The sequence below is a fragment of the Panthera uncia genome (assembly GCF_023721935.1).
Source record: "Panthera uncia isolate 11264 chromosome A1 unlocalized genomic scaffold, Puncia_PCG_1.0 HiC_scaffold_17, whole genome shotgun sequence".
In the NCBI taxonomy this organism is placed as follows: Eukaryota; Metazoa; Chordata; class Mammalia; order Carnivora; family Felidae; genus Panthera; species Panthera uncia.
In genome coordinates this window covers 17,490,550-17,504,054 of record NW_026057577.1, presented here as the reverse complement: position 1 = coordinate 17,504,054, position 13,505 = coordinate 17,490,550, and the positions used below count along the sequence as shown (strand labels likewise).

The window sequence follows — 13,505 nt, the reverse complement described above, 5'->3', positions numbered from 1 at the left end:
CACCGAGCCGGACGCGGGGCTCAAACCCGTGAACCGTGAGACTGTGACCTGAGCCGGAGTGGGACGCTTAACCGATGGAGCCACCCAGGTGCCTCTGTAGTCTTACAAACTTATTTCAAAATCCCCTTCCCCTTGACTTTCCCTCACACCCACCACCAATCACTAGTTCTGAATGAATCCAACAATCTGTGTTAGATCCTGCTTTCTCATGGCTGAAGAAATGGATATTCTCTCTGCTTGGCTTCACTGCAATTTCACGATTTCTAAGCTCATTTGTAATTCCTGTTCCTACCCATCTGTAGGCCAGTTGTCTAAACACATACCATTCTTCCTTGCCCTGCAATCTTCTTTGGCTTTCCTGTTGACATCACTCCCTGATGGCTTAACTTCCTGTTACATCAAGAAAAAAATTTCAGTCTTTATTTCCAAATTCACACCACTTTCCTTTCCTTTTTGTTCAGAAGAAGCCTCTCTACTTCGTTCTGAGGCTCTTTTCCATCTACCTGACTTCTGAACTTCCATTTCCACTTTAGACATTAGCTTTACCCTGGATGTGTCCCCGGCAAACTCATCTCCTCCTGTTTGTTCTCCGAGGCTACTTGCATGAACAATCATGGTTTTAAGGAACAGAGCATGGTCACGTTTCTAAAGTGATGATGCAATATCTAGTCCTGACTCGTTTTCATCCTTCCCCAAGCCTCCACTCCTTTTAATATCACGGTTAAGCAGAGCAGCAGTATTCGTAAGTGGTTAAAGCTGGAAACCTGGTCATCATCCTGGGCAACCTTCTTGTATCTCCCTGATCTTAATCCATTGCTTCAGTGCCTGAAGCACGTGGTGGAGACTGAACAGGTATTTATGGAATGGAACCTACCCACTTTTATTTCCACTTCTGTAGACTATCTCCTTTTGTACTTCCACCGAGTGGTCAGACCCTCCCTGTCACTTGGCTGGCCAATTGCTGCGGCCCCATCAACCGCTATCACCATCTTTTTATTCTCCGTTATTTTTTCTTCATTGCTTACTACTTCCTTTAGTCTATGGCATCTTCAAAGTTCTTGTGGGTGGAAATAAACTTTTCTCCCTGGGCAACTGCCACATTTCTATCTCACCCTTTTCCCCTTTGTCCTAGGCTTAAGAGTCTCTAGTACATTTCCTGACAAGACCCATTTTGAGGGGGGACAGTGTTGCACTTTTGTTGGCTGGATATAAGCTGATCTCAACCAGAAGCATTCCCCTCCTCCAGCTCCGACCCTCAGCCCCAGGGCTCCAAGAGCGTATCTCAGAGGCAGTGTTCTGAGAGGAAACCCTTCTGACAAGGCCAGTTAGACTCTGGTCAAGCATACACCAATTATTATTATTTTTTTTTCAAGAAGGCTCAAATACTGGTGAAATAACCCAAAGGCAGGTATTCTTTGCTCAGATGGAGGTATTAATTGTTCAGTCAACACTTAGTGGATACATAATAGCCAACATTTATTAAGCACTTGCTATGGCTGAGAAATTCACATCAATTATCTTAAGCCCCTTAAAGATGACCTGAACAAGCACAATTATTACTTTCCATTTTACAGATGTGGAAACTAAGTTTTATTGAAAAATACCATTCTTAAAGTCAGTGATATAGATTCTTGAGTCAGGGTTCAAACTGGTGGGCTGGATGCATAACTATACACACCCTGTGGCTGAACCGTACTAGGCTCTACAAGAACTAACAAGGGCACAGTCATTCCTCAAGGGGGCACAGAGACTGGTCGGAGCACCAAGACCAGACAACTATCAACTGCCACGCAATGTAGACATCAATAAGCACAATTTGGAAGGCACAAGGTGTTTAATATTAGAGTCCTACTGAAGGATCAAGACAGGCTCCTTACTTACGTCTGGTTAAGAGTCTAAAAAGGATATATGGAAGATGTGGACTTTTAAATTTGACCTTAGAGTTTAAAGAAAGGATAGGATATAAACAATTGCGGGTAAAGGGGACAAGGTAACTCAGACAAGGTAACAACAGCAGACTCAGGAAGGTTCAGAACATGCTCACAAGACAGGGGCTGCACTTGATTACAGCAAAGGGAAGGGGTAAGATCGAGACAGGAAGTAGCGTGAGGCCAGATTTTGGATAATTTGGAATTTTATCTGTAGTCTGTAGGGAGTCTATTGAGGATTTCTGTGCATGGTACTGTGGTAAGAATTGTTCTCTAGGAGGATAATTTTAGCAGGTTGGAGGGCTGACATCGGGGGACTGAAATAATGCGCATTTCAGAGGAGACTTAAGATAGCTCTGGTACATGGTCACAAGATCCTGACCCTGGGAGAGAAAAACAGGAGAAATGAGAAGGGAATACAATTCAGAAACAGATTCAACTCAAGTTGTTTTGGCAAAACAACGGCACCTAAAGCAATGGAACTGAAAGTATAAATCATTCGCTTTACGTCTCAACTACAAGAGGCTGGATAACATTTTTAGCTGAAATTTAGAAAACGAAGTTTGAAACGTCACTGTGATGCATGGACACATGTATTTATGTACACATACAAATCTGCACACACATATACATAGTGGAAATGTTTGAAATAAAGATCTAGAAAATGTAAGTTAAAATCAAAATATAACTTGAGACTTGACTATGGAAGCAACAAGGCAATTTGTTTAGTTCTGTTAAATTTTGTCTGATTTTAGTTTTTTTATCAAACAGATACATATATATATATATATATATACATATATATAAATTTAAAATAGAGCCTTCTTTCTCCAAGTGCTCCCTTAGAGCAGTTTATCCCATTAATTGGCCTTAATAAAAAAAAAAAATAATAATTTTCTGTGTACTAACAAGTGGGCAGCTTCACCTTAATTGGCTTTAATTACAAAGTTTCCATCTCACCCAGCTATTTAAAAAAAAATACTCTGAATTAATCCGTAAAGAATTTTTTAAAAAGTATGTGACAGAAGAAAGGAAGAGGACCATTTTTAATTTCTTCACATACGTTAAAAGATTAGACCGCAAGCTGCAACTTTCCTGTTTTGTACAGTCTTCTATTCATAGCCACTTCTGAATTAACAGTTGGAAGAAATAAATTCTCTGCATCCCAAAGGACTTCCTAGAATTATATTCGTTAACGATTAGAAGCGGAATCTTGAAAAGCTCATCACGTGTTTTCAAGGAAGAATGTTCACAGATGGTTAACAGGAAAAATCAGTTCAATGGTAATGATTTAAACTCTGGATCTGCTGCTCATCAGGAAGAGGAAGAAGTTGTCCCAGAGTCTTGAAGTCGGCTTCTGGCAATACAGTGCTACAATTAATTCACAGTGGATACAGAGTATCCACTACTTGCAAAGCACCATGCTACAAAGTCTTGTACCTAGATTGGCCTGCCACAGGCGTTGTTCAAACCTGCAATGTCCAGTATCATAGCCACGAGCCACCCGTGACAACCAATCGCTTGCAGTGTGGCTAGTGTGAATGGAGAGGTGGTAAGAATGGAAAATACACAATGGATAGCAAAGGTTTAGAATGAAAAACAGAATGTAAAAGATTGCAATAATCCTTGATATACTGGATTACACGTTAAAATAACATTTTGACATGAGCTACTGGTATACATTTAAATTAATTTTATCTGTTTCTTTTGTTCATTAAAATTTGGCTATAAAAAGCTTCAAATTATTTAGGAGGCTCACATTACATTTTTATTGGTCTAAACCCTTAAGGACCTCATCCACAGATAACCATGAACTCCCTCCACAGGAATGAGAGTAAAAAGCAGAGTAATCAGCCATTGTTCACACCACTCTTGTAATTCCTCTCTTCTTGCTTATTCTGCACCTGGCCAACCACCTATCTTCATTATTACTTGAAACCATAGCCTTCACTGTGAGGGTTAGCATTGATACTTACTAGACTCTGGATTCTGGATAAGGAAGGATATGGTGATTCTATTCAAAGTCTTTTTCTCAATACTTTGAGACAGTGACTGTGTCACATGGAGAAATATATACATTTCCGGACTAGCGAACAGAATATGAAAATGCCTCCAAAGTTCCCCAGCCAGTGACTGGACTTCCTTTCCCCAGATGTTATCTTTCCTTGGGAAAAGGATCCTTGAGCAAGCTCCCATCCTTTAAGACATGAGAACTTTTGCTCAGCCTATCTCTAGTAACTGTTACTGAAATTCTGCTGTCCCCTCGACTTTTGTTAATTGCGACTGCTCAAAAAGGGAGCCACAAGAAAAGTGAAGTCACCGAGCTTTATTTCAGACAGAAAAATGTCTTCATTCCCCTTAGACCTCAAGATATGAAGCATTTTGTCTTACTTTTCTATTCATCTGATTTCATTCCTTTAGAGAAGTAGGACTTTGTTAAGAGGTTCATTTATATTTAAAAACCACATATGAAACAACTTGCACGAGGAACTTGTAAAACTTTACTAGATGTGGATAATAAAATTAAAAAGTTTAAAGAACAATGAAACAAGGGTGTTATGAGGCTAGTATAAATATATATGTATGTATAAAACAAGCCAAATAGTTGAAAAGAGCTTGTCAAAAAATACAACCAGGAAAACATCTTTTTGTTTTAGAAATCCTATTTTTACATACATTTCTAGCTTTATTTTATTATACAAGGTGGTTCTGATTACAATTTAATTTTCTAACAGAATATTTATATTGAAGTTTGGTATTTTAAGCAAACATTTTATTCTTGAAAGCTTATTTTTGAGAGAGAGAGAGAGAGAGAGAGAGAGAGAGAGAGAGAGAGAGAATGAATGAGCAGGGGAAGGGCAGACAGAGGCAGAGACAGAGGATCCGAAGTGAGCTCTGCATTGACAGCAGACAGCCTGACGCGGGGCTCGAACTCACGAACCATGAGATCATGACCTGAGCTGAAGTCGGACACTTAACCGACTGAACCATCCAGGCGCCCCTAAGCAAACTATTTTAAAGTGGAAAGGCACTTCAGGAATCAGTCTTACACCCTTGTTTTACAGATGAATTTTATGTGGTAAGGCCAAAGTCACATAGTTACAAAGTGATAGAAGAATGAACACACGTATGCTGACTCCAGGTTCAGCTTGATCCACTGTATTATACTTAGTCCTTATTTGTCTGGTTTAAGGAAAAAAATTAAGTTCAGTTGTATAAAAGGCTAACGTTGTTAGCACTATTAATGTTCCTATTCTATTTCTTTGGAGTGAAATTATTTCAGTAGTATGAATAGGAGGCGCAAAGATTATAGGTGGAGGTGGGCTCAGCGGTGAAGATATTAAAAAGGCTGGTAGCTACCAGAGGCTCATATAATTTACTTGAAATTTCCAAAAGACTCTTTCTCTTCTAGTAAAGACTACTGAGGGGAATGAAATCTGGAACGGGAACTGGGTCTGTTACTCTCTTCAGCTTGAATAAGACTGAGAATAATTATTACTTTTGAGAGGTGCTGAATACTCTAATGAGCGTACCCCAGTGGAATGGGTGATCTCACCGAGTTATTACCCTGAATGTCAACTCTGTCTCTGCAAGTAATGTGACTATGGACATAGTAACAAGACATGACTGTAGCCAAACTATTCCCGGTAAGGTGAGATTTTGCTCAGGGTTAATGGGACCAGAAGACGGCATCTCATACACTCTACTACGAACTGCTCATTTGGCACAAGTTTCTAAGTTATCTCCAACAGAAGCAACAGTAGAAGTCCTATTTCTGCGTTAGTTTCTCCTTCTTAAGAGAGTGTCTTATTTTTGCATCTTCCAGGACTTCTTTTTCCTGTTCGATTGATCAAGTCTTTCCTATTAACCTATTAAGAATCAGGTACTCCTCTGAGTTCTAGGAGTATAAAAATCAGTAATGCCGACAGTAGGCTTAAAACTTCAGCTAAAACAAGTGGAAGCAAACACATCCTGAGAACACTCTGAGCTATTAACTGTATCCAGTAAACTGCCAGAAAGGACTCAGTTACACGTACCACATCTGTCTCCTCTGGGAGACGCACGTGGTAAGCTTAAGAAGAGGGGTATCTTTAAGAACACGTTAAAAAATGAAAACAACTCTGATGCCAGTCATAACTTGAACTTTCGACAGCCTCAAGGAGCATGTAACAGCCGTCTCAAGAGGATACAGAATAGGTAAGAAGGTTGACAAAGACAAATTTCATTTTACTTCAAATTTGCTTTATGTTATTCACGGTTATTCACCAAATCATAGGGGATTTTAGCGTGGTACCTTTCTTTGTCCGTTACGAGCACAGATGACCTTACCATTAGTTTCAAACGAAAAACAAAGAAAAGGCAAGGAGTAAGCTAACTAAGACACAAAGTCTAGGGCTTTGAAGATGAGCGAAATCATAGGACTTGTAATAGAAGCACATAAATACATTTTTTTCCTAATTCCTAAATTGGACATTGGTAATAGGGATGGAGTAAAACAAGAAAGCAATCATTCATTCTCTGCTTTACTAAAGACAAGAACATTCTCCAGAGTAGAATCAAAAGATAAATGTTCTTTGGTTTATGATGATTTCAGAAGAAAACTTAACCTTCATTTAGTCATTTATAACAAGAGTTCAGCCTTTTCTGTCAACTAAAAAAAAATTAATGGATCATATCACCTAGGCATATCTAGAAGCAAAAATTTCTTCCCATTAAAAATGCTTTCAAAAGATCTCTAATATGTTTATATACCCAAATAATTTGTTACTAATACTTCACAAGGAATAGCATTTTATTACTGTAATCACAAAATCATAATTTCTGTACAGGAATGTATAAGTGAACATTAATCAACATGTTGATAATTCACTTCATAACGAGGGCAAACACGCTACAGAATGTATTGTAAAGAAAAAAATATGTAAAATTGTCTGGCCTTGCAGTGCACTGTTTAGTGCAAGTATTTAAGACACAACAGTGTTCAATTCAGCAAAGTACTGCAGAATGTCATGCCACAGTCCACTTAAGTCAAGGAGGGTCGGGACATGCAGCTTGTAATAAAATGGCAAAGTATATATATGTGTATATATATATATGTATATATATATATATATATATGTATATATATATAAAAAACCACATGTAATTCATAAAATATAGAGTGGTTTATTTAGATGGTTTTAAATGGTTTCACTGTGGAATTCAGCGTAACTGGAACAAACATCCAAGATCTTCATAACAGAAATCTTCTCACTAGGCAATGGCTTTGGCTTCAGGCAGGAATGCCTCCCAGTATTTTATCAGCTGTGGATCATAACCAAAGATATTCTAATTACCTTTTTGTCATTTATATGCACATATTCCATACCGCATTTAAAAATGTATATGTAAGTAGCTAACAATGACTAACATTTATTAAAGTCTGGTTCTAACTTTTTTTTTAACGTTTATTTTTTGAGAGACAGCACAAGTCGGGGAGAAATAGAGACAGAGGGAGACACAGAATCCAAAGCAGGCTCCAGGCTCTGAGCTGTTAGCACAGAGCCCGACGCGGGGCTCGAACTCACAAACTGTGAGCTGAAGGTGGATGCTTAACCAGCTGAACCACCCAGGAGCCCCTACTATAGCCTGTTTCCAAATGGGATCATTTAAATGTCCCTAACTGAAGTCTGTCAACATATTTCGTGCGTAAATTATTTTAAATGTTAATTCCCACTGGCTAATTTCAGTTTTTGATGTAAACAATATAGTTTTTAAAATACCTTAAAACTTCAGATTTTTTTGGCTTATGTGGAATTGTATATAGAAACAGATTGTTACTGTAAATTAAATGAGACTACCTTAAATAATAAAACTGCAATGAACTGTTCCAATATGAAGGGATAACATCCTAATCAGAGGGTATTCACATTTTATGTTATTGGTAGCCAAAAACAATGAAAAAAAGAGCAAGAAAAGAAAACACTAGGCAGGAAAGAAAGGGACACATGCAGTCTCTCTTGAAACTGGAAGGAATCAGCTGCCAGTGTTTCTTCAATAGTCCACAGAATTAATGAAAGTATAAACTGAAGTTATGTTTAAAACAACTCCTTTAAAAACAAGTTCATGTAAATTGTTCTTTTAAAAAATCTAACTTGGTGAACTAAGTATTTAAAGACTAAATGTAATCTGAACATATAATGTCATTGCTTAATCAAAAACTAATCTATTTTATATTACATAATCAAGTTTCTATCCACATATTTTAAAACTGGAGAAAGAAGACATCCTTTTATTCAAAACATTACATATAATTTGATTACTCAAACTTGTAATAGAGCAAACAGAAAAAAAAAAACCTGTACTATTTTCTTATTAGAGACTTTAATTAAAAGCCACGGTCTTCTCTGTTCTCTCGTTAAGGAGACAAATTTTGTGGCATACAATCATCACAAACCACACACAAAATAAAACAAAGACCAAAACAGCACAACCGCCACCCTGCCTGGTAACCTTAAATAGGCTAGTTTTTCATTTAAGTTCTGTTATGGAAGAGAACTCACTGTAAGAATTTACTCAAACCACTGTGATCACTAGAGAACTAAAACTAGGAAGACAAGAAAAGGGAAAAGACTGTCTAGCAAGTTTCTCATCACCTAACGGTGGGAAAAAAGCATCTTGCCTGGTGTTCAAGAGCAGAGGCAAAAAGGACCTGAGACTTTCCAGTTTAACTACCAGTAATTATTTCCTCTGTGGTCATCAGTTTTCTCTACCCCATTTCTTATTTTCCGTAAGTATAAAAGCTCCTTTCACTGACGTGTTTAAAATGAAGACGTATACCAAAGTAAGTCCTAGGAGAATTTATAAGTTATAACATAAGTCATAAAGAAAACAAGCTTACCTGTTGTTGTGTTTGTACTAATGATTCTAAGTACTTGATAATAACAGTTTTAAAATCTTTCACTCGTTCTTTCTGTAGTACATGAAGAAAAACTACATTAGTACAAAACTAAATTTGATTTTACTACAAAATCACAGCAAAAAAAAAAAAAAAAAAAAAGACCACGTTGTTGGGACAAGTGTAAAATTATTATACTTGCCTCAAATCTTCCCACTTCTTTTCGAATTGTTTTAGAAATCTGTTCAAAATCTCTTTCTCCTTGTTGTACCTTTGCCTCCCACTAATAAAAACAAACAAAAAAGCACAAATTTATAACTCTTGTCAGGAAAATATTATAGAACTAGCTCATTTAATGTAAGGTCTGTAGACCCTGAGGAAGCTCACTACTGGCAAAGCCCAATTCAGGATCATTCAAACTTTCATCTAACTCCTAAGTAGCAGAAACACCTAGGAGGTTAATTTTCATTAATATTTCACTATCACATTTACTCAAGATGACAATATTAAAAAAATTTTTTTTAATGTTTATATTTATTTTTGAGACAGAGACAGAGCATGAGCAGGGGAGAGGCAGAGAGAGAGGGAGACACAGAACCTGAAGCAGGCTCCAGGCTCCGAGCTGTCAACACAGAGCCCGACGCGGGGCTCGAACTCATCAATCACGAGATGGTGACCTGAGCCGAAGTTGGACGCTCAACCGCCTGAGCCACCCAGGCACCCCATGATGAGGATATTTCAGTACTTAATCAATTACAATCTCCACAGCTTAATTATACGACTAAGAAAGATGAAAACATTGAGTATAAAATTCACTATGAAATAATTTAGCAGTGTTCTTTTTGAGATCATTAATAATTCCATATTATATCAAAAATATTCTGCCAAGTTCAAGAATACACATTCATCACAATTTATATGCCCATGGAAATACTTCAAATTAAGAAAAGTGTACGACAAACATTTAAAAAACATTTTTTAATAGTAAAATGTTCGGCTTAAAAAAAATGTGTGGAATTATGGTCTACTGAAGACCTTGCTCGTCAACATTAAATTCAGTACAGAAACAACAAAACATGTGACCAGTGACCAATGGAACAGCTAAAATAAAATAACTGAAGACTTAAGCAATGAAATGGTATTTTCCCACTATGTAACCAAAACAGTGGTACATACTCTTCAAAGAGCAGGTACATTTACTTTTAGTAATATAAAGGTTGTCCTACCTCTTCAATTTCCTTATTGAAGCATGGCAAAAGAAGTGTATAAATTATAATAAACTTATACAAATTTACTAAAATACCATATATAGTACATATATATGGGGGATAATGTTGCTTGGAAAGCTAAATATGGGGCAAGTCTATGCTCTACAACATAAAATAAGTAATTATCTGAAATTAAATGAACCATCTCAAAAGAAATGTGTAATTACTAATTAGAGGTTAATTTAAATCTTTTCCTTGTGCGCTTCTTTATCCATTCCATAATAATCGTGTGGCAGTAAGAAAGGGCTCTGGAGATTTTTGACGATGATCAAAACATTAAAGTAATTCTAACACAGTTCATAAAATTATGGAGAAATGGCTAGTGTTGAATGGCTCAGAAAAAAATTTATGAAAAATTATGCATATACGAATGACTCACGGAAAATTTGAGTAAAGTGATAAATAAAGCATTTTATATTAATCACCTCTCTTATTTCATTTTTAGCTTGCTGTATTTTATCTGGTTTGTTGGCCACCATCATTTTTGCCTCAGTTTCACGTTTTTTGAGCAAAGTAATTTGGGCATCTTCCCATTTCTGCCAGCACTTCATCCGATGGTCAAACACACCCTATAAGTGAACGACATAATGCTATTAAGCGAGAGAGTTACCACTGAATTACTTTCATTATACTTGGAGTGCTGTAATACTGAAAACAATAAAAGTATTTTAAACGCGATTCTCATATGCTAAGATGATGCCAATATAAAAGAAATTTCTGTGTTCACTTCCTTGAAAACAAAAACAAGTCCCTGTGACTAGAAGAGCTCTGAATAAATAAACAGAAACTACATACAAGATGCATTTATTTCACCAGCCATTTGGGTTTTAAATTTAGCTTGTAATAAGTTTCTAACAGAGTTTTATGAAGACAGATTTAATAGGAAAAGGCTGGTATCATATTTACATTGTAAGTTTTCCTACTTAAAAAAAAAAAAAATCAAAAGCAGATTTAAGTGTTGGAAATAGTCCAGAAATTGAAGAGAATAAAATGAGAAAACCCCGTGAGACTACAGGAAGTAAAAATGTGGAAGAGATGACCCACAGCAAATAAAAGCAAAGCAATGAAAAAGTAAAGGTGTAACAACAACAAAAGAGATAGTCCTACACAAGATGAACAGGGAAAATGTGTGTGTGTGAAACGCACATGCACACACACATCTAGTAGGCAGGACCAAATGAAAAACTAGACCAAAAGATGGTAAAAGACCAAGTCAACCAAATCCACTACTTCTTTCAAGGAGTTTGGCAAAGTAGGAACAAGAGGATGGAAATAAGAATTGAAATATGAACATAAGAGAGTAATTAGAATCTCCTGAAAAACGGTGACAGATAGGATGGGAGAATGTCATAATAAATCCTCTATTTTGATATTGGAGATATATTCATATTATTTTAGTATTTACTATTTGAACCGATGAAGCCGGTGTTAATACACTGGGTGAACCAGAAAGCAGTAAACCAGAGTTATTTTCATTATCCCAAATAAAGAACTTCTTGGATCAAGAAATAAATAAATCCATGTTCTTATGGGGACTTGCTGAAGAGAAGAGTACACAGATAATCTATCTTAAAAATATACGCTTGGGAACAAACCAAATTTGGATCCAAATACTAGCTCTGTCACTGTATGATCCTGGGTAAATTAATTTCTGTAAGCCACAGATTCCCCAAATATAGAAGGAAGAAAAGGAGATCTATATTAGTGGATTGGAAATAAAATGAAAAATAGCACAGTGACTTAACCTAGCAGATGTTTAATAATTAGCAGGTACTGTTATGGATTATTCCTAAAAGCACACACAAATAAATTAGAGTTGATTAACTCCTGGATTTATACTAAAAGTACAAATAATAATAACACAATAACAGGAAAAAACCATTAACTGGACCACATTTATATTACTGCATATTTCAAAAATGTGCGCAACAGCATTAAAAAAAAAACAAAAAAAAAAACCTCTAAATCAACCACAAACCGAAGTGTTTTCTTTCCAAAGACCCTGCATATTTCAAATTAACCAGGACAAAAGACATCGTGGGCAAACTGATAAGTCAAAGCATCTTATTTCAGGTATTTAAATCTACCTTGTTAGTTTTAATTTGTCATCTCATATAATTTCTCTTCTCACATTACTGAGTAAATGTTACTGTCCCCTTTGCTTTAAAAAAATTTTTTTTTAATGTTTAATTTTTGAGAGAGAGAGCACATAAGTGGGGCAGAGGCTCTGGGTGTGTGGCTCAAACCTGCGAAATGAGAGATCACGACCTGGGCCGAAGTTGGATGCTCAACTGACTAAGCCACCCAGGTGCTCTGCCTGCTTTTCTTATAGTTAAAAGACATTTTCCTCATGACATTCTTTTATTTTAAATGTTTATTTGAGAGAGAGCAGGTGTGTGCACAAGCAAGAGAGGGGAGGGGCAGAGAGAGAGAGAGACTCCCAAGCAGGCCCTGTGCTATCAGCACGGAAGCTGTCCCAGGGCTCTGATACCAGGAACTGCAAGATAATGACCTGAACCAAAATCAAGCGACCCAGGTGTCTGTCCCAAGGTATTTATTAGAACTTAATTTTGCTTCAGCCAAATTAATTGCGTGAAAAATAAGAAAAATAATACATTTACCATAAGTAGATGCAGAAAGTCACTACCATTTAAACAACACTTGCCCCTCATTAACCCCCTACACATACACAACACCAAAATTTAAGATTTTATTTCTCATCTTTAAAAGAGGGCCACAACATCAGTTCTTCATTTATAAACTCCTCTGTTTAGTAACAATTTGATTACTTAAAATATGTATGAATACAGGGCAAAAGCTAACCAAAATGCCCTTCAATTTCAATATTTGCTTAAGTTCTCAATATATATAAAATGGCGTTTTTGGTGATACAGTAATTTAAACTAATTTTATCCCTGCCCAATTTATTATCTAATCAGATTCCAGAACCATTACATGTTTATTGTGGCACATATATAGGAGCTCTAAAACAAAGACAGAACTATGAAAGTCAGGTTATAATAAAAAAAAATTAATCTCAGCTCTAAAGAGAAATAATTTTTCTTCGTTTGTTTTCCTTATAATCCCCCCCCCCCCCCCCAAAAAAAAAGGATCAAAACCACACTTGATATTCTAGAAATGCTACCTTAAAAATCAGTTAGGGGCGCCTAGGTAGCTTGGACAGTTGAGTATCTGACTTCAGCTCAGGTCATGATCTCACAGCTCAAAAGTTTGAGACCTGCATTGGGTTCTGTGCTGACTGCTTGGAGCCTGGAACCCGCTTCAAATTCTGTCTCTGAGTGTCTGTCTGTCTGTCTGTCTCTCTCTTCCTCCCCTGCTCATGCACTATGAACTGTCTCTCTCTAATATAAACATTAAAAAAAATTTTTTTTAAATGAGTTAAATCACAACTTAATGTTTGTCTTGTATGTC

General features: G+C 36.5%; 1 protein-coding gene and 1 long non-coding RNA gene across 2 annotated transcripts in view; one reads left to right on the top strand and one right to left on the bottom strand.

Moving 5' to 3' along the window:
- Positions 1 to 726: 726 nt before the first annotated feature.
- LOC125935439 (uncharacterized) lies at positions 727 to 1,933 on the top strand. Its single transcript, XR_007461677.1, has 2 exons — positions 727 to 852; positions 1,133 to 1,933. It is a non-coding gene; the product is annotated as an uncharacterized LOC125935439 (long non-coding RNA).
- Positions 1,934 to 7,078: 5,145 nt separating this feature from the next.
- Positions 7,079 to 13,505, bottom strand: part of SNX2 (sorting nexin 2) — a 56,411-nt gene continuing 49,984 nt past the window's right edge. Inside the window, exons 12-15 of the mRNA XM_049649091.1 lie at positions 10,499 to 10,642; positions 9,004 to 9,088; positions 8,809 to 8,876; positions 7,079 to 7,232 (exon numbers count right to left, since the gene is read on the bottom strand). Coding sequence (XP_049505048.1) covers positions 7,182 to 7,232; positions 8,809 to 8,876; positions 9,004 to 9,088; positions 10,499 to 10,642 — 348 coding nt within the window. The 3' untranslated portion in view covers positions 7,079 to 7,181. The remainder of the gene's footprint in view (positions 7,233 to 8,808; positions 8,877 to 9,003; positions 9,089 to 10,498; positions 10,643 to 13,505) is intronic.